General features: G+C 54.1%; 2 protein-coding genes across 2 annotated transcripts in view; both read left to right on the forward strand.

The window, feature by feature from the left end:
* RAB44 (RAB44, member RAS oncogene family) overlaps positions 1-16,935 on the forward strand; it is a 35,750-nt gene extending 18,815 nt beyond the window's left edge. The window contains exons 5-14 of the mRNA XM_055330376.1: positions 1,594-1,740; positions 2,147-2,237; positions 2,604-2,699; positions 4,836-5,023; positions 5,538-6,940; positions 10,308-10,389; positions 11,459-11,573; positions 12,699-12,800; positions 14,541-14,617; positions 16,334-16,935. Of these exons, the coding sequence (XP_055186351.1) occupies positions 1,594-1,740; positions 2,147-2,237; positions 2,604-2,699; positions 4,836-5,023; positions 5,538-6,940; positions 10,308-10,389; positions 11,459-11,573; positions 12,699-12,800; positions 14,541-14,617; positions 16,334-16,424 (2,392 nt within the window). The 3' untranslated portion in view covers positions 16,425-16,935. The remainder of the gene's footprint in view (positions 1-1,593; positions 1,741-2,146; positions 2,238-2,603; positions 2,700-4,835; positions 5,024-5,537; positions 6,941-10,307; positions 10,390-11,458; positions 11,574-12,698; positions 12,801-14,540; positions 14,618-16,333) is intronic.
* Positions 16,936-20,218: 3,283 nt separating this feature from the next.
* Positions 20,219-21,259, forward strand: LOC129512826 (galanin receptor type 1-like). The gene has a single exon (XM_055330377.1). The coding sequence runs from the start codon at positions 20,219-20,221 to the stop codon at positions 21,257-21,259; it is 1,041 nt and encodes a 346-aa protein (XP_055186352.1).
* Positions 21,260-21,876: the final 617 nt, after the last annotated feature.

A 21,876-nucleotide genomic window follows, 5' to 3' on the forward strand; every position in this document is an offset into this window, starting at 1 on the left:
AGCCACCCAGATGTCCCTGAGGGGGCCTTTCTTAACTAGAAAAGAGGGCCCCGAGGATCCCTGGGTGGCGCAGCGGTTTTAGCGCCTGCCTTTGGCCCAGGGCGCGATCCTGGAGTCCCGGGATCGAGTCCTGTCCCAGCATGGAGCCTGCTTCTCCCTCTGCCTGTGTCTCTGCCTCTCTCTCCCCTCTCTATGTCTATCATAAATAAATAAATCTAAAAAAAAAAGAAAAAGAAAAAGAAAAGAAAAGAAAAGAAGAAAAGAAAAGAAAAGAAAGGAAAAGAAAAGAAAAGAAAAGAAAAGAAAAGAAAAGAAAAGAAAAGAAAAGAAAAGAAAAGAAAAGAGGGTCCCCCCAATGGAGTGATTCATGTACAGTGATGCCCTGGGTTGGGCAGGTTTGGAGATGGGGAGGGCATTTCCTCCAGACTGTCTCAGGCTCTGGGCTTACGGGGTTCACTCATGCTCAGAGAAGGGGAACTTCTGCCTGTAAATACCCCTCTCACACCTCCTAGGTCCCCCTGGTTCTCTTAGAACCATCAGGGGAATCACCCTGCCTGTTTACCTGCCTCACGGGCTCTGTGAGGACAAGCTCTCAGAGGGTGGGACTCAGGGTACAGGCAGGCAGGGCAGGTGTGGTGGATGGGGAGCCATTTACCTACTTGGCAGCTTGGCCTGGGCCCAGCCCTCTGGCATCTATGTTCGAAACTTAATTAAATCCTTGGGGGGGGGGGATCCCTGGGTGGCTCAGTGGTTTGGCACCTGCCTTCGGCCCAGGGCATGATCCTGGAGTCCCGGGATCGAGTCCCACATCGGGCTCCCAGCATGGAGCCTGTTTCTTCCTCTGCCTGTGTCTCTGCCTCTCTCTCTCCGTCTCTCATTAACAAATAAATAAAATATTTAAAAAAAATCCTTGGGAAAGCAGCATTGAGTGCCAGCCATGTGCCCGGCCCCAAGCTGGCACTTTCACTGGGCACGGCTCATTCTCTGGTGACCCTACTGGGCAGGTATCAGGCTCCCCTTTGTACAAATAAGCCCAGAGAGGGCAAGGGAGTTGCCAAAGGTCACACAGCTACAGGGTGAGAGAAGAGGGAAGGCAGATGGCAGCCTGGGGCCATCAGACTCCCAGTTCCTCCCCTGCCCCATTGCCAAATCATGGAACCACAAAGTACCGTGGGGGTTCAAGAAGGAGAGGGCACATCTGGGAAGGGTTCCTGGAGGAGGTAGTAACTCGAATCGTAACTTGCAGGATATGAACAGATTTTTGTGGCCCAGGAGCCCAAGTTTCTTCGAATGTTGCCATCAAAATAGAGAAGTGGGGGGGTGCCTGGGGGGCTCAGTGGGTTAAGCGCCTGCTTTCAGCTCGGGTCATGGTCCCAAAATCCTGAGATCAAGCCCCGCATTGGGCTCCCTGCTCCATGCGGTGCCGGCTTCTCCCTCTGCCTCTCTCTCTTTCTCTGTCTCTCATGAGTAAATAAATAAAATCTTTAAAAAGTGAAAATAAAAAATACAATACAATACAATAAAATGGAGAAATGGGCCCTCTGCTTACTGGCCCCACCTCATATCTCCTCTCTGGCTGTCCCCCTTCCCCAGGCAGGCAGAGATCTGGGAGCTGTGGGGGAAGCTGAGGCAGGAGGAGCCCCAGCTGGCAGGCAACCTGGAGGGCTTTCTGGCCAGGATGACCAGCCGCCTGCAGGAGGCCCGGGCTGACAAAGAGGTTCTGGAGCTGACGCTGAGGAAGTGAGTGGGGCTCGGGGGGGCCTCACCCACCTGGTGTCTGGCACAGAGTATGTGCTCTTTACATTTTAGCTGAACGGGAATTGAATTCCCTCAGCTCTGAGCTTAGGGGTGGGATATGGTGACAGCAGGAAGTGGGGCAGAGTGATGGGGCGAGTGGGACCATGTGACAGGGCCGGGGGAACCAGTATCTTGATGGTGGTTACAGGAGTCGGTGTGTCGGGATCAAGGTGACCAATGTCAAGGGTGTACGGGTCAGGGGCCATTGTCAGGATGACTGTCCTCAGGGTGACAGGGGTCAGTGAGAGCAGCGAGATGGACTCCACACCCAGGCCCAGACCGGCCCTGCCTGCAGCAGGGTCCCCTGGTGCTCACGGGCTGCCCGGCTCCCCCCTCGCACCCCTTCCAGGCGGCACTCTGACCACCACCGGGAGGTCCAGCAGCTCTATGAGGAGATGGAGCAGCAGATCCGCCGGGAGCAGCAGCAGCTGCAGGCTGAGGTGACCTCCCCTGGCAGCCCGCCCCTCACCCCGTCCTGGGCACCCCCGGGCTGATGCTGGCCAGTGCGGGAAGGGGGGGCAGGAGGCTGCTGGGAGCAGCTCCTCTCACCCCCTGGCTGCCCGCATTCCTCAGACAGATGTGGTGGGGAGTGCTGGGCCTCGGCCCCCGGCCCCAGCCCTCTGGGCCAGGTCTCACTCTCCGGGCCTCAATCTTGTTGCCACAATCTCGGCCGGAGCCAGAGAAGCGGTCGTGAGAGGCGTCCTTGCGGGCCTCCCAGAGCCCGTACCCCAGGCCTGGGTGCGCGTGGAGTGTGGGGAGGGCTGGGCGTCAGCAGGCCGCGCGGCTGAGACCTGTCTGCTCCACAGAGCGACTCCCGCGGCCTGGCCTTCAGCTCCCAGATGCAGCAGGCCCTGGAGGCCAAGGAGCGTGAATGTCAACGGCTCACTGAGGGCCAGAGGGAGGTGAGTGCCAGCGCTTCCCCGGGAGCCCAGTTTCTGAGGAGTCCCACATTCTGACACCCGGCTTCTCAGACTTCATGGGGGTGGCTAGGCTCCCGAGAGAGCAGCTCCCTTTGCCGAGATGAGGTCAGGTAGTGCAGAGGGGCCACTGGAAAGGTCCAGGTTCAAATCCCTGCTGTTCCCATTAAGAGCCAGGCAAATCTGAGGCAATAACTTTGTTGCTTTTTTTTTTTTTTAAGATTTTATTTATTTATTCATGAGAGACATGGGGGGGGGTGGGGGCCGGCAGAGACACAGGCAGGGGGAAAAGCAGGCTCCATGCAGGGAGCCCAACGCGGGACTCGATCCCAGGACTCCAGGATCGCGCCCTGGGCCGAAGGCAGGCGCCAAACCGCTGAGCCACCCAGGGATCGATCCCCTGAGGCAATAACTTTGGCCTGAGTTTCTCCATCTGTAAAATGGGACTAACCACATCTATTGCATCTCCTAGGCCAGTTGTGTCAAATGAGGTGATAAATAGGAAAGCACTCTGAAACAGAAAGGCACTGGGCTAACATGAGGTCACAGTGTTAGAGAGGCTGAGTGATAGGGTGGCATTCAACTCTTATGTCCGCTGACAGCTGAGTCACCTGGGGTAGGTTTTTAACCTCTCTGAGCCTTGGTTTCCGAATCAGAAAAATGGAGATCAGAACTCTTGCCCTAGAGGGCTGCTGGGGTGACTAAAGATACCATATTTGAGGGCCTAGCATGGTTCCTGGCACACGGGAGGTGCTTTTCACATCACAATTGTTACCGACTCTGAATCTGACCTAGCTCCCTGCTGCCCTGACACCCCAGATCTCGTAGCCCATAGTCACTTCCAGTTGGCATCGCGGCTAGGTGTTTGGGTCTGAGATCCTGCTCCCCCTACCATCTCTTCCTTTCTCAACTCCCGGACCACTGACCTTAGTAAAATCACCTTCTGATGGAACCAGGACAACCACCTTTCCTTCAGCGCTGGGCAAGGTTCCCAGAGCATTTTCCACTGTCGCCTCACCTGGCTCTGTCATCTGGTCTCACCTTCCCAACGTGGGCTGATTTCCAGATGCCCACTGCTCCTTAGAAATTGAGGCAGGCCCCTTGAGCCAAGGGAGGAGTTTGAACTTTCCAAAATGGGGCCAGTTTGTCCTGTCTCCCGTAGATGTGAAGCCTCTCCTCTGAGGTCATTCATTCCTTCACCTGACAATTCTTACAGCATGCCTACTAGTGCCTGGCACTGCTCTAGGGTCCTGAGGAACATGATAGACACAAACCCCTGCCCACAGAGTGATGGCCTTAGTCAGGAAGATGGATGATAAGCAAAATAAGCAAATAAAATCTATAACATCCTGGAGGCTGGAGAGTGAAAGTGCTAAGGAGAATGAAGGGAAGCAAGGAAGGAGAGTAGAAGGGTTTTGACAGGAGGGTCCAGGAAGGCCTCCCTGAGTTGATGGCATTGGAGTAAAGGCCTGAAGGAGATGAGGCATGAGCCGTGTGATACCTGGGGAAGGGCAGTCCGGGCGGTGAGAACAGTGAGTTCAAAGGCCCTGAGGTAGGTGCGTGCCATGAATATCCAGGGAGCAGCAAGGAGACCCATGTGCTGGAGCAGACAGAGGGAGGGGAGAGGAGTGGGAGAGGAGGGCAGAGACCTCACAGGGCGGGAGGGACTGTGCAGGCACTGGATGCCACTGTGAAGGCTTCACTTTCCCTTCTGAGTGCTCAAGCAGCCCCCCATCTCTGAGTATGTGACTTGCTGTGGCTCAGGAGCTCCCTGTGGACCACTTGGGGTTCAGAGACAAGCAACCGTTGCGGAGCTCTGAGCAGAGGAGAGTGTGATCCAATCTACGTTTCGGGTCCTTGTGGTGCTGGCCGTTTGTGTTTCTTACACAGTCCCTCTGTCCTCCCTGTCCAGCATTTCAAGTGTCTCTCCTGGACGGGAGGTCACGGAGCTAATCAGGCCAACAAGGGGTAACCACGCCCCGCCCCCACCAACCCTCAACCCTTTGTTTAAGCTGGGTCTCCAGGAGCCTGGAGTCTGTGCTCCACAGTGGCTTTGGGAGGCTGCTTGTCGCCCTGGAGGGCCCCGGGGCTTCTCTCCTCCTCACCCTCCACCTCCCGCAGCTGGAGGCCCAGCTCCACCGCCTCAGCAGCACACACCAGGAGGCCAGCTCTGAGAACCAGCAGCTGCGGGAGACCGAGCATGACCTGGCTGGGCGGCTGGAGGAGGTGCAGGGGCAGCTGCAGGTGACCAGGGGGCATCTGAACGCCGCCAGGGGCCACGTGTCCTGGCAGATGGAGGAGGAACCAAGGCAAGTAGCTGCCATCCCTGGGCTAAGGTGGGTACCAGGGCTTCCTAAAGGTAGGGAGGGAAGCTCTGGGTTCTCTGAAGCCCTGGTTCAGCACCCAGAACACATGCAGAGTTTCCCTTCTTAAACCTCACGACAATCCTTCAAGGCCAACATTCTCCTGCCCATTTCTCAGACAGGGAAACTAAGGCACCAAGAAGGGAAAGTTATGTGCCCAAGTTCACACAACTTGGATACACACACACACTGCTAGTATAGTCATGGATCCCAGAAAGCCACTCACTCTACCTGTTAGAGCTCAGAGGAGTGGGATGGGCCAGAATGGTCAGGGAAGACTTCCTGGAGAAGGTGAGGCTTCATATAGGCCCTGAGAGATGGGCAGGATTGGACAAGGGGGAGGCATGGGGTGCATGCAGGGTGAGGACCACCTGAGGAGAGACTGGGGGTTGGGGTCAGCTGTGAGGTGTTACCGATGGGGAGAGATTCCCCTGACCTTAGCTTCCTAAACCCTTCCTAGTGTCCCCCGAGCAGGTGAGGAGAAGGCTCCAGATGCCCAGGCAGTCCCCTCTGAGGAGGCTCCCCTGCCCGGACTGTTTGGGGAGGAGGATGACTGGGACCAGCTCCTGAGCAGCTTCAACACCTCCTCGCGCAGAGCTCTGCAGCTCTCCTGGAGCCCACCTCCCACCCCGAGGACCCCCTTGGGCCCCCAGACACCCCGAGCTGTCAGGCAGATCTCCATCTCAGAGCCACGTGCTTTGCCATTTGGTCAGGAGCCACCTTCAGATCTGGAAGGGGCTCCAAGGGGCCCCGCTGGGGCACCCTCTGGAGCCAAGGAAGTGAAAGGAGTGGGCGCAGATGGGCAGGATGACAGTCCAGAGCAGCCTGTCCAGTCTCGCAGCCTGGAACCTCAGGAGGAGTCAGGGTCTGGCCCTGAGGCCCTCTCCCTCTGGAGTTTCCAAGGGGCCACCACTGGGGAGTCAGGGAGTCTGGTGGCAGCTGCACTCAAAGTGCTCATTCCTTTGGAGGATGCACCTCCTCCTCTGGTGACCTCTCCCCCTCCCCAGGCCCCAGCTGGGCCCAGTGAACAGCTGCAGGCCTCATACCCAGGTGACAAGAGCCCGGGGCCCGGGCCTGTCCCAGACAAGCCGCCCAGGCAGACAGAGGCCCTCCATTGGGACCGGCAGGATCCTGGCTCTGAGCCAGGACTGGGGTCCCCGGGAGCTGAAGTCCTTATACCAGGGCTGGCTGGGCCCTCCCAGGATCCCGGGCCTGTGGGTCAGGCTCCCTCAGAGGGGCTGGAGCCGGCCTGGTGCAGCCCTGGTGTGCAGGGAAGCCAGCCCGGGGGGCCAACAGAAGCTCAGGGCCAGGTGTTTGGGCCAGATGGGCTGTCTGGCCTCTCCCTTGAGCGTCTGGAAGAGCCCAGGGTGGAGGGAAGGAACCAGGTAGGCCGAGGAGGACAAGACCTCAGTTCAGAGCAGTCAGCTGGGGCTCACGGCCTGAAAACTGGGCATTCAGAAGCCCCTCCTCCTAGAACGGGGTCACCTCCCCTGGAGTCTCCCCTGGAGGGGGCTCAGCCTGGGGACGGAGCAGAGCCCCAGGAGCACCGGCACAGCCCCCCCACCACAGTGGAGCTAGAAGCTCAGCCCATGCCCTCACCTCCAACTGCTCATACAGAAGAACAAGGCTCCCTTCGATCCAGGGAGCCAATGGCAGAGAACAGGCCCGAAGAAGACCCAGGAAGTGAGCCCGGGGAGGCTGCGCTGAACAGGTCCCCGGAGTCCCCCGCGGCCAGCGAGCCTCTAGCCGACCCCGATTACCTCTTCCATGTCATCTTCCTGGGAGACTCCAACGTGGGCAAAACATCCTTCCTACACCTGCTGCACCAGAATTCCTTTGCCACCGGGCTGACAGCTACTGTGGGTAAGGGCTGACCTGGGGATGGAGGCTGCAGAGGGAGGGGATGCCTGGGGAGACCCAGGGCCAATGAGCTGGAGGCAAGCCAGACAGATCCATCTCCCTGGGAAGCTGCAGGTTCTGTCCTGGCCACAGGCCCTGCATTAGACTTTATTTTATATGGGCACAATCTTACTATTTTACTAATTATCTCTAATTATAGGTAATTTGCTTTGCTGCATTGATCTGATTAGCTTATAATGTGCCACACCAACAAAGCACCATGCAATTTAGGGGCCAGAGCTGGTTGCCAGTGAAAACAAGCAAGTCTCCACCCACGTGGCCCTGGGGGCAGGCCACTGTAGGGTGGGTGCCGCTTGCCTTTGCTCACAATTGGCCCCAGGCCAGTGGGCCAAGCTCTGGCAGAGAGTTGCCCAGGGCAAGTTGAGTACTTTACACAGAATGTGTTTCTAGAGTATGGTCAGTTAGGAACTCAAGATACCTGAGTTCAAATCCCATCTCTGCCACCCACTAGCAGTAAGGAGTAGGAGAAATTATTTAACCCCTCTGAACTCTCAAACCCTCATCTGCATCATGCAGACTGCATAATGCAGACAAGTGTACTGGCTCCCTAGAATAGGTGTAAGGATGAGTTCAGTTTGTACATGTCTTAGAATAATATCTGGCATGTGGTAAAAAAAAAAATATCTGGCATGTGGTAAGTGCTCAATATTATTTTTATTACTATTATCATAAGCAAATATTTGATCATGTCTAATGCAGTGGCCCCTGCAAATGAAATATCCCCAAACACAAAGACTCCTCTACCTACAAATGTTGGGATCTGTGATCGCTTGGCATTGTACAGAGCCACGGAAATGCGAGCTCAAGAATGAAGAGGACACCCGCTTAGGCACAGAGATGGGGGGACCCATGTGTTTGTGCCAGGCAAAGTGCATGCTGACTGGGGACCAGCACCAGACCAATGGGTAGATGACAGACTTCATGCAAAAGAGGCTTCAAGATGGGTTCTCAAATTTTTCTTTAAGAATCCTCACCTGGGGGAACCAGTTAAAAATTCAGTGTCTTGGGGACTAGAGAACTTGCAGCAGGCCTGGCCTGCTGTTGGGGAGGGTCACAGGGTCTGCGAGCCCACTGTTCTGAATCATCTGAGGTCCTGGTTACTGACCACCTACAATGCGCCAAGCATCTTCCATGCCTCCTTCCTTTACAAAAGCCCTCCCTATATAACTGATCTGCCCCCATTATTATGTGATAAGAAGGTTCCACAAAATTCAATCAAGAAAAACACAGGTTGCATAATTGTAAAAAGACAGGGCAAGCCTGCACGCACTGCTAGCTGGCTGGGAGTACCCGAGATCCAGGGGAGTGACCTGTGCCCGTCCCAGTGCCAGCTGCAGTTTGGTGCCTCCTGGTGGCTGTCATCCATCTGGCTTCACCATCAATGGGGACAATTCTGGCTTCCTCGGTCATGAACATTTCCACACCCAGCGTCACCTCCTCTGTTTCCTCCCCTTCTCTCAGAAGATGAGAACTCTAGCCTGCTGGCATTTGAGAACAGGGCTGGGTGGAGCACCAGAGCCAGAGCCAATCGAGTTATATCTGAATGTGGATTTTTGCCAGGCTTTTCCATATCCCCATTTTACAGATGAGGGAAACAGATCATAGAAGACCTGGTCACATTTCCTGCCCTCGCTGGGGCCCAAAGTTCATACCCATGGTCTCCTGCTTTCAGAGCACATGCCCCACCCTAGAAATTCTGCTGTGTTCTGGGTTCAGCATGACTCTGCCCCTGGGGCCGCTCATGTAAAATAGCAGATTCCTTGGGAAGGAGATAACTGTTATATTCTTAGCGATTTATGTGGTTAAGTTATAACACGTTTTGGGGACATATGGGAGCCACATGGGTGGATTGAGGAGGGGATGGGCAGGTTGGTGGGAGTAATGGTGGAGTTAGGAAATGCAAGGAATACTTGTTAGAGACGTTCATAGATTACATGGTGGGCATTTAAGCCAGGCTGGATATCATCACCAGGGGTTGGGTTAGATAATCTCAGAGGTTCCTGCAGACCGTGGGCTTCCTAGGACAAGGATTCCTAAGGTAAAAGAGCAGTAAAGAGAAGCAGATGCTACAGACTTCTGCTTTGCCATTTTGCTGAGTCAGGTTCCCCAGGCTGCCACTTCCTGCAGAGAGCATGGGCGGGGGAACAAGGTTTCAGCCCCCACCAGGGACAGCTGCAGAGACTTTGAGAGAAGTCTCCACCAGCTCAGGGCTGGTATGAGGAGGCACCCCTTTCCAGAGCTGGCACAGGGCCTGCAGTGGGCTCTATAGCTTCAGGCTCCCTTAGGAAAAGGAGTGGGGATGGGAAAGAAGTCCCTCTCCATCACTCCCTACTCTGCCTGAATTCCTTGGGGGTCGGCTGGAAGGTGTACCCCAAAAGTTTCTAAACCTTCTTGGGATTTCACTAATCCCTTTATATTTGCAGAGACAGGAAGGGTCCAGAAGCATGACCACAGCGAGGGGTGGGGCTGTGGCTCAGAGAGATGAGAATAAGACTGAAAATGATCACCTCCCAAGCACCCCTGGGCCAAACCTCAAACGTGATCATTCAATCTTCCCAATCATTCTGCAATGTGGAGCTTTTATTTTCTTTATTATTGTGATTTTCTTTTTTACAGGTAGTTTTTAAATTTATTTTATTTATTTTAAAATAAGCTCTACACCCAAGGTAGGACTTGAACTCATGGCTCTGAGGTCAAGAGTCACGTGCTCAACTGATTGAGCCAGCCAGGTACCCCAATGTGGGTCTTTTTTAATTGTTACCTGGCAAAGAGGGAAGGGAGGCTCAAAGAGGTAAAGTGACTTACCTGAGGTCACGCAGCCAATAGAGCAGCAGAGGATGGGCAGCTCACAGCCCAATCGGTCATCCCTGAAACCAGTGCTCCTTCTTCCCTGAGGCTGCCTGTTTCTACCCCACCGTGTGGTTGTAGGGGGAAGATCCATGCTATACTTAGGAATGAAACGGAGAGTATTATAAAAATAAAACAGTGAAACTGATTTTCCTGAGGGACCTGAAGAATAAATGTTGCTGTACGGTCGGGAAGACAGATATGTTCATAGAAGCCAAGACAATGCAAGGTGCCTCAAATTGGCACCGACCATCCGGGTGTGGGAGTGCAGTGGGCGAGGCAGTCAGGAAGGGCTTCTTGGAGGATTCAGGCTCTTGAGTATGGATGGGATTTGGAGAGCTGAGGGGAAGCTCAGCAGCCAGAGGAGCTGGTGTTGGGGACAGGTGTATCCTGGGGCAGGTTTGGGCTGGAAGCCCCGGATGGTAACTTGGCAGCAGGCCCAATACCCCTTTGTGTGTCCTAGGAGTGGATTTTCGGGTCAAAACTCTGCTGGTGGACAACAAGTACTTCGTCCTGCAGCTTTGGGACACAGCTGGTCAGGAGAGGTAAGGGGCCCTGTCTCCGTTAGTGGCGTCGGGGCCCTGTGCTGAGCCCAAGGTGAAGAGGGGTGGAGGGCAGCCTGACCTTGACAACTCCAACTCAGGCAATAGGTGATCAAGTGTAAAAAAGCCATCCAGCTCCTAAGCATTTAGGAGGTTGGGGAAGCAGAGATGAGTCAAGCTTCTGTGGGCTCACAGAGGGGGCAGCAGACCCAGAGCTCCCTGCCCCCCGCCCTTGGCCTCGCAGGACAGCTGTGAAGGCCATTCCAACGTGGCCCTCGGGGGACAGCTTGGCCGATCTCCAGGCCTTCTGAAAATGCTGGCCTGCCACTTTCCAGTGAGGCAGGAGTGATCAACGTGCAAAAGGCACACCCTTAACCCAGCAGTTCCGCTTCCAGAAATTCATTGTGCTGGTGAACTCACACATGACTGTAATACCAGCATGTCCATCGCAACATCGTCTGTGCTGGGAGCACCAGGAACAGGCTAAACATGAGGACTGGTGGGCCAGAGAATAAGTCAGGGTCTGGCTACAGAGTCCATAGAATATTATGAAGCCACCAAAAAAAAAAAAAAAAAAGACTGAGGACTCTGTGTGCCAGGGGGGAAACACCTGCAAGATGTTATATTAACTGGAAAAAGCAAAGCAGATGAGTGTTTTGCCCCCTATTTGTGTTTAACAGGGAAGAGAGGTGTACGTATGTGAAGGTGCGTATGTACACGGCGTGCATGTACGCATACATACATTTGTATATATTCATAAAATACCTCAGGAAACCGGTGACCCTGGCTGCCTCTGGGGAGGGAGACTGAGTGGTGGGGGCCAGGGGACGTGGGGACAGACTTTTCCCTGGGCACCCTTCCGTACCTTTTGAAATTTGAACCATGAGAACTGCTACCTTTTCAACAATCACTACACTGCAAGAAGGAAAACGTATGCTCACTGTCGTTGGGAAGCAGTTAGGAGCAGGAAAGGTTCATTCTCCCACCTTGCAGCTGAAGTAGCTAAGGCCCAGAGAGGCCAGGGTGACGGGGCGGCCCACCAGGCCTGGCCTCATGCAGACTGTCTGGGCAGGTACCACAGCATGACTCGGCAGCTGCTCCGCAAGGCCGACGGCGTGGTCCTCATGTACGACATCACCTCCCAGGAGAGCTTCGCCCACGTGCGCTACTGGCTGAACTGTCTCCAGGTAAGCAGCCATCTTAGCCACCTGCAGATGGCTGTTGGGCTTGGCCCCAGCTTTGGGAGTCAAGAGGGAACTTGTACCCTGCCCACGCCCTCTTTTCTCCCAGGATTACGAATGATACCACGGACATGTGGGTGATGTGACCCACTGAGGACATGGGGCTGGATGAGTGAGCTGGGAGCATAGTCATATGAAGAAACCACAACCACGTAGTACAGCCTCCAAAACAAACTACTTCCTTTATCCCATGAACGTTCCTTTCCTATATATAGCAGCTCTGCAATGTCTTCTTAACACCTGGGGATAATGCAAGGCTGGTACTACTCTAGGAGATAATTCCTCTGTCCACACGTCTGGTTCTCTCCCCCATGTACATAATTGTTCCATATATACTGAAATTCTGCAGTATGTACTAGCACAGCAGAGGGGTATGATGAAAGACATGTGTCTTCTCTCTGGAAGTTTCTAGTCCAGCTGAAGAGAAGTAGGATAAGGTCTAGTCCAGCAAAAGAAGTAGGATAAGGTACTATATGGAGGTGGCCGGGCTCTGGGTCTGACAGGACCTCGGTTTGAATCCCAGATACCCTGCCCCGACTCTATCATCTCAGACAAATAACTTCTCTGAACTTCCATCTTCCCACTTTTCTCATACAGTTGTTAGGATTAATAGGTACAGTTGCCGTTAGAACAACACCGGGTATATTGTAAGTGCTCAGGAAGCAGAAGCTAGTGGTAGTAGTACTCATGAAACAATCAGGAAGCGAGCCAAGCCAGCCCATGTAATCAAGTGCTGGGCTGTTTGGCACAGGCAAGAAGAGAGGGTCGTGGGCAGGAACAATCCTGGAAGGCTTCCTGGGGGAGGTACCTTGGGGGCTGGTCTTGGGAAATGGGTGAATGTTTGCAGGCAGCAAGAAGGGGCATGTTCACTCTAGACTGAAGGGAAGATGTCGTGGGTGGGGGAAAGGTGTGGAGTGAGTGTTACAGGGAAAGGCCGGGGCAGGGGCCGGGGGCAGGGTTGGGTGTGCACACTGTCAGCTTCCTGGAGGGCAGGGCCAAATCCTCCCAGGACCTGGCACACCACAGCAGAAACCCAACATGTGTGGCTAAGGGAATGTATTCTATGTGCAGGAATCAGGGCCCAATGGGGTGACCATCCTTCTTCTGGGAAACAAGACGGACCGTGAGGAGGAGCGGCAGGTGCCCACAGAGGCCGGCCAGCAACTGGCCCAGGTGAGCACCTGGCCATCAGTCCCCCACCCAGCCTGGCCTGGACAGAACCCTCCCTGGAGGGACATGAAGAGGTCACCCTGGCCTGGGCCACTGAGAAGGACCCATTGCCCATCCCTGCCCCTACCCCTGCCCTGCACAAGCCCGGGTCAGAGTGGACAGCAGCCCGGTCTCCTCTGCCTCCCACCCACCCTGTTCTTAGACTGAAACATGCAACCGTAACAGCGGGTCTGACTTTGGCTCTCAGATGGACTTAGCAGATGCCCACACAACATTCTGACCTATATAAAAATATCTTCAGAGTAAAAAAAAAAAAAAAAAGTTTTAAGAGCTTCACTTAAAATTCCCAATCAAATCTTAATTTTCCCTCTGGTCTCTAATTAACATAACATTCCTTCTAATTTATTCTATCTTAAGACTCCAATTCTTCCCTGGCAAGATTGCATCAAAAGTCCCACCACCAGACAGTGGATACTATTTATTTATGAACAGAAGTTGACCACATTCCAGAAACTCTAGAGAATAATAAAGAAGGGAAAAAGCTCCCAGCCCCTGCCCGCCCCCCGCCACAACCCCCCTTGGCATTTCCATATTGTATTTCTTTCCCCTTCTCCCCTCCTTTCTCAGAATCATGAGCTCATCACCATGGCTCCTGGTTGGCGCAGGAATCGCCCCCCTTAAATGTAGTGGCTCATCTCTTTGACATAGTAATTCCTCCTCTAGCAATTTATCCTAAGGAAAGAATCAGAAATAATAATCCCTACGAGAATAGCATAATGGATACCCACATATAATGTATAATCAAGCGTGTTTATATGAGGATGTTCTTTACAGTATTATTTATAAGAACAAACATTTGGCAGCAGTTGGTGGTTAAGTTGTGGAGGTTCATGTGAGAGGCCACCATTTGTCATTAAGAATCCTGTCCCAGAAAAATATTTGAGGGCGTGGAGGAAGTGCCTACAATGTAATGTGAAGTCAGAAGAGCAGCTGCAAGTCCCAGCTTAGGTTGAGTTGAACCCTGGGAGGTTGCTGACATTCGACTGGGTCCTGCCTGAGCAGCCGGTTCATAGGATTGACTCCACCAGCACGATGGCATTTAGCCCACTCACCCCCAGGGGGGTCATATAAAACGGAATAGAAATATACATCAAACACTACCTAACACGAGTGGTTTATATTTTGCTTTTGCACTTTTTGAAGGCTGTATTTTCCAATAGTTCCCTGCGCTCAGCTGAATATTTTTGAAATCAAAAAACATAACTAGAGGGCTCAGTGGCTGAGCACCTGCCTTCGGCTCAGGCCATGATCCCGGGGTCCTGGGATCGAGTCCCACATCCAGCTCCCTACAAGGAGCCTGCTTCTCCATCTGCCTGTGTCTCTGCCTCTCTCTCTGTGTGTCTCTCATGAATAAATAAATAAAATTTTTTTTTTAAAAAAACCACATAACTAATAGTTTAAAATGTCCCCAAGGACATTTCTCCAATTTGGGACACAGGCTTTCCACCGTCACTCAGGGTGTGGGCTGTGGAATGTCTCTGGGGTGGCATCTTTGATGCGGTGGCCAGCCAGGGTGGAGGTGCAGGGGGCAAGGGGCTGAGGGCGGGGGGCCAGGCTGCCTCACCCATCGAGGGTGGCCTAGGGACACCCTGGGTGGGATTCTTTGATGGCCAGGCCATGGGCACTTCTGCCAGGATGCTCAGTGGGCTCTCCCGGGGCCCCCATGCCCCTGTCTGTCTGCAGGAGCTGGGAGTCTCCTTTGGAGAGTGCAGTGCTGCCCTAGGTCACAACATCCTGGAGCCCGTGGTGAATCTGGCTCGGTGAGTGCCACCCCGATGCTCACCCCCTGAGTCCCCTGGGCAGCCTCCAGATCCCGCCTGTGGGAAGGGAAGGCCCACTCTGAGGAAGCATCATGAAACTGTAAAGCTCACCCTCTGGGGAAGGGGAGAGAGCACTCTGCGGAGAGTCTGAGTCCAGCTCTACTAGTTCCGTTGCTCTGCTCACCTTCTCAAAGTCTCCTGCACCCTTTCTGAGCTTTAGCTTGCTTTCTCGCTTACCCAGTGCAGTGGGCCTGAGAGGGTCACCTTCCTGCTCTCAACCTTCCAGTAACTTCCACCAGATTGACTTATTATTTTTGACAGTTTTTATTTTTATTTGTTTACTTAAGTAATCTCTACACCCAATGTGGGGCTCACACTCATGACCCCTGAGTTCGCGAGTTGCATGTGCTTCCTACTGAGCCAGCCAGGTGCTCCAACTTCCGCTAGATTTAGAATAAAATCCAAATGCCTCCAAACGGCCTTTGTCGTCTCTGGGGCTGCCTCCCCCGTCCCCGTGTGCACACGTGCAAGCACACACATGCACATTTACTCACTCAGCCTCGCCACTCAGAGGAGCCCTCCCTGACCACTCTCTGTCCCACCACTATTCTGGATCCCTGTCCCCTATTTGTGTCCTTCAAAGCCCTTCTCGACATATTGTAAGGACACAGGCATTTGTCTGTTTCTCTGTTCCCTGGTTGCTGTGAGCCTCCTGCCCTAGGCGGTAGCTCCAGGAAGGTGGGGCCATGTCTGTTGGGTCCAGCCCCCCTCCCTCTACACCCAGGGCCTGGCACCTACTAGGTGCCCCCAAAATGAAGGGAATGAGTAAGGCGGAAGGGGTCCCCGGCCCGATCATCTGGAAGCCCCTTATCTGACAAAGTAGCCCAGGTGCCACGTGGAATGCAGTGCAGGGCAGAGCAGATGGGAGAGAGGGGGCTTCGGGGGGCGCAATCCCCCAGCCCCACAGAGGATCAGGTGATGCTGTGGGATAGACACCTGCTCAACAGCTTCCCTCAGCTTCCCTCCTTCAAAAGCCCGAGTTCCTGAATGTGGCTTCCAGGCCCCCAGGGCTCTGAACCCCTATTGCCTCTAAGGCTCCTTTCTGCCCAATTCGGTCTTCGGGCTTCGCATCATTCAGCGCAGTGGTCCGCACACAGTAAATATATCGTGAGTGAATGAATGAATGAATGAATGAACTTCTTTGATTTCCCTAAGCTCTCTCTTGACACTGAGCCTTTGCCCTCAGCCGGAAACAAACCCCCCTTTTTCTGCTAGGGTCCCTTGTCCTCTGCTCAGCCTCAGCTCTGACACTGCCTCAGCTCTGACACTGCCTCCTTCCTCCCTAAACCCTTCGGGGACCCGGCGTGCGGTCCCTCCATGTCCTTCCCCATTCCTGGTTCTGACGGCCTCTTCTCCTGTCCGTCTCCTCACTTCTCAAGGTGAGGACGTGCTGGCTTCGCGGTCTCGTTCAGTGTCCCTTGCACAGTGGAGAGGCACACAGTAGGCTGGAAAGAAAGCTAGGAAGGCCACAGAAGGCCAGAGTCTCCGTGGCCCCATTTTCCTGATGCCACGTGGAATGCAGTGCAGGGCAGAGCAGATGGGAGAGAGGGAGCTTCGGGGGGCACAATCCCCCAGCCCCACAGAGGCACCCACAGGCCCCTCCCTGCTGCCCCCCGAAGGTGAGACAGAGGGCTGAAGTCTCCTGTTGTCATACAGGTCACTCAAGATGCAGGAGGACCGCCTGAAGGACTCGCTGGTGGAGGTGGCCCCTAAGAGGTCACAGAAGAGAGCTGGCTGTTGCTTCTGACCATCTGGCCCAGCCAGGGTAGGACGGCCACCCCTTGGGCTTCCTGTTCCTCAGCTCCTGTCCCACCTGCCCAAATGCAGCAGTGACACAGATGGCCAGCTTGAAAGTTCAGGAAGATCTCCCTCAGGTCAAGACTTGGATCCCAGGGCAGGGGCTGCATGGACACTGCTGCCCTTGCACTCTGAAGAAGGATTTGATGGGGGTGGGGGTTGGTGGTTCATGGTGAAAACCCTCTAAAGAAAGGAAAAGTCTAGAAAAATGAATTAAGGAAAGCATACCATATCATTGGCCACATATCTCTGTGTGGTAAAATTATAGGGTGAATATGTGGGGGAGTCATTTCCTTTTTTATAAGTATTTGTATTTCTCTATCTTTGGCAAAGCTTGGGTATTCTTTATATAGTCAAAAATAAAAATAAATGCGGAGAGGAGGGAAAGAAACTTTCCGAGGAGCTTGCTTTGGGGGCTGATGACTAATTGATACAACCTGTTAATTACAAAATACTCTTTATTAAAGCAGTCCCACTGTTGCATGCCTGCCAAAACCGGTGAACCTTGTCTCACTCTCCATCTGTGTGCAAGCATCAAGTTTCTTCTGAGCAGAATCCGATTCCCGGAGAAGAGCAATGTTCTGATGCTCCCTGGCAGGCCCTACTCCCCGTGTGTCCCTGAGCCCCAACCCCATTCCGTTTCCCCAAGACCTGTCTTGCAGGGGTCATATTCGGGGATCCCACCCCTTGCTCCAATGCCACAGCGTCCCCTGGTGCAGCCTTCTGCCCTGAGGTGGGGCTGGCGGGGTCTGGGGAGCAGCAGAGAAGCTGGATTCAGATCACTCAGAGGCTCCTCTTTGGAGCTTTTGTTGAAGTTCCAAAGTGGCTGCAGATTATAAACCGGGCCGGGGTCCTCAGTGCCGTTGAGGAGCCTGCTTGGAAAGTCTTGGGGAGTTGACCCCTCAGTGTTGGACAATCTGTCATGTCAGTTTGCTGCAACTGCTGTCCTTGTCATCGTACATCACAATGATGCTCGCCACATCCCGCAATCCAGTGTGTGCGGGACGCTGAGCTTGTAATGATTACTTTGTAATCGTTCAGTACTGGTGAACCAGAGAGGGCGGAGGTAGAAGACAGAGCCTTCCTACAGGCTTAATCAGTCTCCAATCTTGGCTCTGTCCCTCTGCTCAGTTCCGGAAGGGATGCCTGGGATGCCTCTGCAGCAGTGAGCTGTTTGTCGTTCGAGGCATATAAGTGCATGTCGGGTGACACTTGACAAGAGGCAAGGTGGAAAAGATTCAGGCATCAGAAGCCACCAAAGTTTGCCTCAGCTGCCCTAATGGACCTCATCCAGCCTCTGGATATTATGCAGGATGATTTTGTGATACAGCCAGTTCTCATTGATTCTTACTTCCAATGTCTTCTCCCTGCTGCCATCCTCTTTCTCAACTCACAAGCCTCTTCCTGCTCTGAACAGTTATTAGGCTATAGTAGGTTCCAGGAAAGACAGACAAGGAGAGGTGGCCACGGGTGAGGGTGGGGGGGCAGGTCCTACTGTTGCTAATGGCTCTCTCCGGGACCTGGGGACCCGGCAGGCATGGACAACTCTGTCCTGTAGGCCAGCCAGTTAATGAGGCAGGTAAGCAGGGTGTGATTCCTGGGGGAGCCAGCAGAGCAGATAGAGGCCCTGTCCTTTGGGGGACCGGTATAGAAGTGGCCTTGGGGCCTGCCCCTCCCATCTCAGCTCTCCCCCAGCTGCAGGCGGCCAGCTCAGGGTCCCTAGAGGTGGGATGCTAGAAAGGACCGCACACCTGCCCAGGACTATCTCTTGGCTTTCTCTGGCAAGATCTAGCTGCGGAGGAGCATTTCCTGGTGTCAGAGGGCTCCAAGTCAGCAAGCAGAGCCCAGGAACCTCAGAGCAGCACAAGGCCCATGTGGAGAGCAGCAAGAGGGACTCAAGGTAGATTTCAGAGTGAACTTGCAGGCAAGTGGTGAGTTCTCAGGGCATGTCTGCTAAGGGGGCTCTGGTCACACCTTAGACTGATTAAGAAGAGGCAGGACTGGGCTGATGGGACTCAGGATGCAGGAGAGAAGGGGAGGGCAGGGGGAGACAATGGAGCCTGGACAGAGATGTTCGGGAAGAGAGCTGTTCAGAACTGGGGGTGGGCAGGAGCAAGACAGCCACGGTGTACAAAGTACCTACTTCGTGCCAGGCACTATTCCAGCACTTGACTTGTACTGCCCCATTTAATCCCCACATCTGCCCTGTGAAATGGGGCTTGTGATTATCCCCACTTTACAGATGAGGAAAATGAGGCACAGAGTAGCTGGTCCACAGTCAACACAGCTAGCAAGTGGTGCAGAGGAATTTTGAACCCAGGCTCCGGCAGCCACAAGCTTCACCACAAAATCATGGTAGTTAGAGGAGGGTATGGACGCTTAGATGAAACAGGGCCCAGATCCCTGGACCCTTTCTTTTCTTCCCCTCCCCTCCACTCATGTCATCTGCAGGCAGGCCTGGGCCAGGTAGAAGGGGAAAAAAAAGACTTACAGATGCTGAGAGAATGACTAGAATTAGGACCCCACAGGCTGTTGTGTTTGCTGCTCGCTCAGGGTAAATACTCAGGAAACATTTATTTATTGAGTTAATGGGCAAGTCTCTCCCCAAGAAAGCTAAGGATGCTGGTCTGGTCTGTAGGGTGGCAGGTGGAGACACTGGCCCCTGAGCTAACTCTGGGATGTCTAGACCCCATTTCCCAGCCTGACTCCTAGCAATCGGGGACTCCCCATGTCTTCAGCATGTAGGATGATATGGGGGTGAGGAGGAAGCTGGGGTGCAGCGCTGCCCCCGACCCTGCCAGGTAACCAGCACACAGCCATAGACGGCAGTCATTTCCAAGTTGGTGTGCCCTGCAGGGTCCTCTGGGATCTTTCAAAAAACACCAAAGCCCAGCCCAACTAAATCCCATCCCTGGGATGGGACCCATGGATTAATATTTTTGCAACTCCCCAGGTGATCCCACTGTGCAGAAAAACTTGGGAACCCGTGGCAGGGGCTTCATGCCTTCTCAAAGCCCCTGCATATCCACTTCCTTACTTGAACCTCAAATTAATATCTGCCTGTTTCATAGGCAGGCAAGGTTTTGTTAAAAAATATATTTAAAAAATATAAATATATAAATATAAATATATATATATACTATATATATATATATATATATAGGTGCCTGGGTAGCTCAGTCAGTTGAGCATCCAGCTCTGGATTTCGGCTCAGATCTTGATCTCGGGACCATGAGATCAAGCCTGCATTGGGCTCTGCACTCAGCAGGGAGTCTGCTTCTCTCCCTCCCCTTCTGCCCCTCCCTCAACCCTCCAAATAAATAAATAAGTAAAATCTAAAAAGTGCATGTGGTGTGTACACACCGCCCCCAAGCACTCCCTGCAGAAATCGTAGAAATAAAGAAATTATAAAGAGGAAAATGAAAATGACCTGAACCTCACCCTTTCGTAGCAGTTACTGATGACATCTATTTTTATTGTATTTCCTTCCGTTTTCAAAGCTGAGGAAACTGAGGTAGGGAACCTGGGTAATTTTCCCAAAGTCACGGAGCTACAAAGTAGCAGAGTCAGGATTCGAACCCGGGGTGCTGACCCGGCTTGTCCCGCCAAGCTGTTGTACGGTCTCAAGTGATTACCGCCCGCCAAGGGGCACCCTGGATGCGGGGGGCTGAGAAAGGTGGGGGGCTCTACGGGGAAAAAGGAAGCTGGTTTGGACACGTGTCCTTGTGTGTCTGGGGCAGGAGGATGCAGCCCGGGCTGGAGCCCAATGCCACGTCCGCCGCGGGGCTCGCGGCCACACCTGAGCCACTGTTGCGACTCGTCCTCGCCGGGGCCTGTGGCCTCGTCCTGCTGGTGGGGCTGCTGGCCAACGGGCTCATGCTGCTGGTGGTGGGCCGGGGCCCGGGCGCCTCCCGGCCGCTCCTCGTCCTGACCAACAGCCTCATGGTGAACATCACGCTGTCTGACCTGCTCTTCCTGGCCTGCGTGGTGCCCGTGCTGCTGCTGAGCTTCCTGCGGCCCGACTGGTGGCTGGGCCCTGTCGTCTGCACCACCAGCCAGGCCACCAACAATGCCACCATGTTCTGTACCTTCTACAGCATGGTGGCCACGGCTTTGCTGCGCCATGTGGCCGTGGCCCGGCCTGATGTGGCCCTCCCCTCTGGCCGGGGCGCCCGCCTGCTGCTCTGTGGGGCCATGTGGGTCCTGGGCCTCACTGTGTCATTGCCCAACTGGCTGTTCCAAAGGGTGGTTGTGGAGGAGGGGGCCGCAGGGGCCCGGGCCTGCCTCTTGCTCCTGAGCCCGGCCCAGACCTCCTGCTACTTCACCCTGCTGGGAGCCCTGGCCTTCCTGCCTTGTATGTTGGGGCTCGGCTGCTCTTTCAGCCACGTGGGCTGGCTCCTGTGGACACAGCCTCGTGGCCCCATTGGGGAGAGCATCCCGGAGCACCAGGAGAACACAGGGTTCATCCTTGTGGTGCTGGTGGTCTTCGTGCTGATGTGGGGGCCCTGCTCCGTGCTGGGCTATGTGGCAGCTGTGGGTGGCCTGCCTGCCACGCCAGTGGCTTTCGTGGCATCCAGCCTCTGCACCATCCTGGCCTACTCCAATTGTGCCGTCAGCCCCGTCCTCTGCTTCTACCTGTCCCGCCCCTTCCAGGCGGGGCTCAGGGATCTCTTCCGCAGGCCAAGGGCAGCCAGGCACCCAGGGCGTGTGGGCGGGGCCAGTGTGCTGCTGGAGAGCATCCGGGACAGGGCCCCAGGAGGCCTATGGGGTCTGGCTGGGGTCTGAGAAGATAGGCTGATGGGAGACAGGGCTGAGAGTCAAGAGAAGTGGGAAGCCCTTTAGTGACATTAGAGCATGTCCCCTCCATTTCTCCAGTAGGGAGACTGAGATCCAGAGCAGGTAGGTGGCCCAGCAAAGGTGACACTAGGTTGATGTTCCCATTCCACTTTGGGACTCAGATACTATAGGCTTTACCATTTTCTTGTTATATGGCCTTGAAAAAGTCTCTTACCCTCTCTCTCTGTTCTCTCATTTAGAAAATGGGTAATGATTATACCATGTTCATGGGGTTGTTGTAAAGAGAAACTCAACACATGTAACACATATAACATGCTTAGAGGAATGCCTGGTGCTGCCTAAGTGCATATGAGTGTTGGTCATTATTATTACTATTACCATCATTTTATTTTTATTAATTCAGGGGCATTTCAGGTGAGTGGACGTGAGGTCAGTAAAGGGACTTCCAAAGGCAGAGAAGTGGGTAGAGGAACAATCTGGAGAATGACAGCCTGGGGTCTTTAGTCCTGAAGGCCTGGGGAGTGAGTGGGGGGTGTAGAGGGAAGGAGACAACGGCAGCCAGCGTGGAGGCCCAGAGGCCAGGAGAGTCTTTCAGGAACCTCTCC

The sequence above is a fragment of the Nyctereutes procyonoides genome, unplaced genomic scaffold, assembly GCF_905146905.1.
Source record: "Nyctereutes procyonoides isolate TBG_1078 unplaced genomic scaffold, NYPRO_anot_genome, whole genome shotgun sequence".
NCBI lineage: Eukaryota > Metazoa > Chordata > Mammalia > Carnivora > Canidae > Nyctereutes > Nyctereutes procyonoides.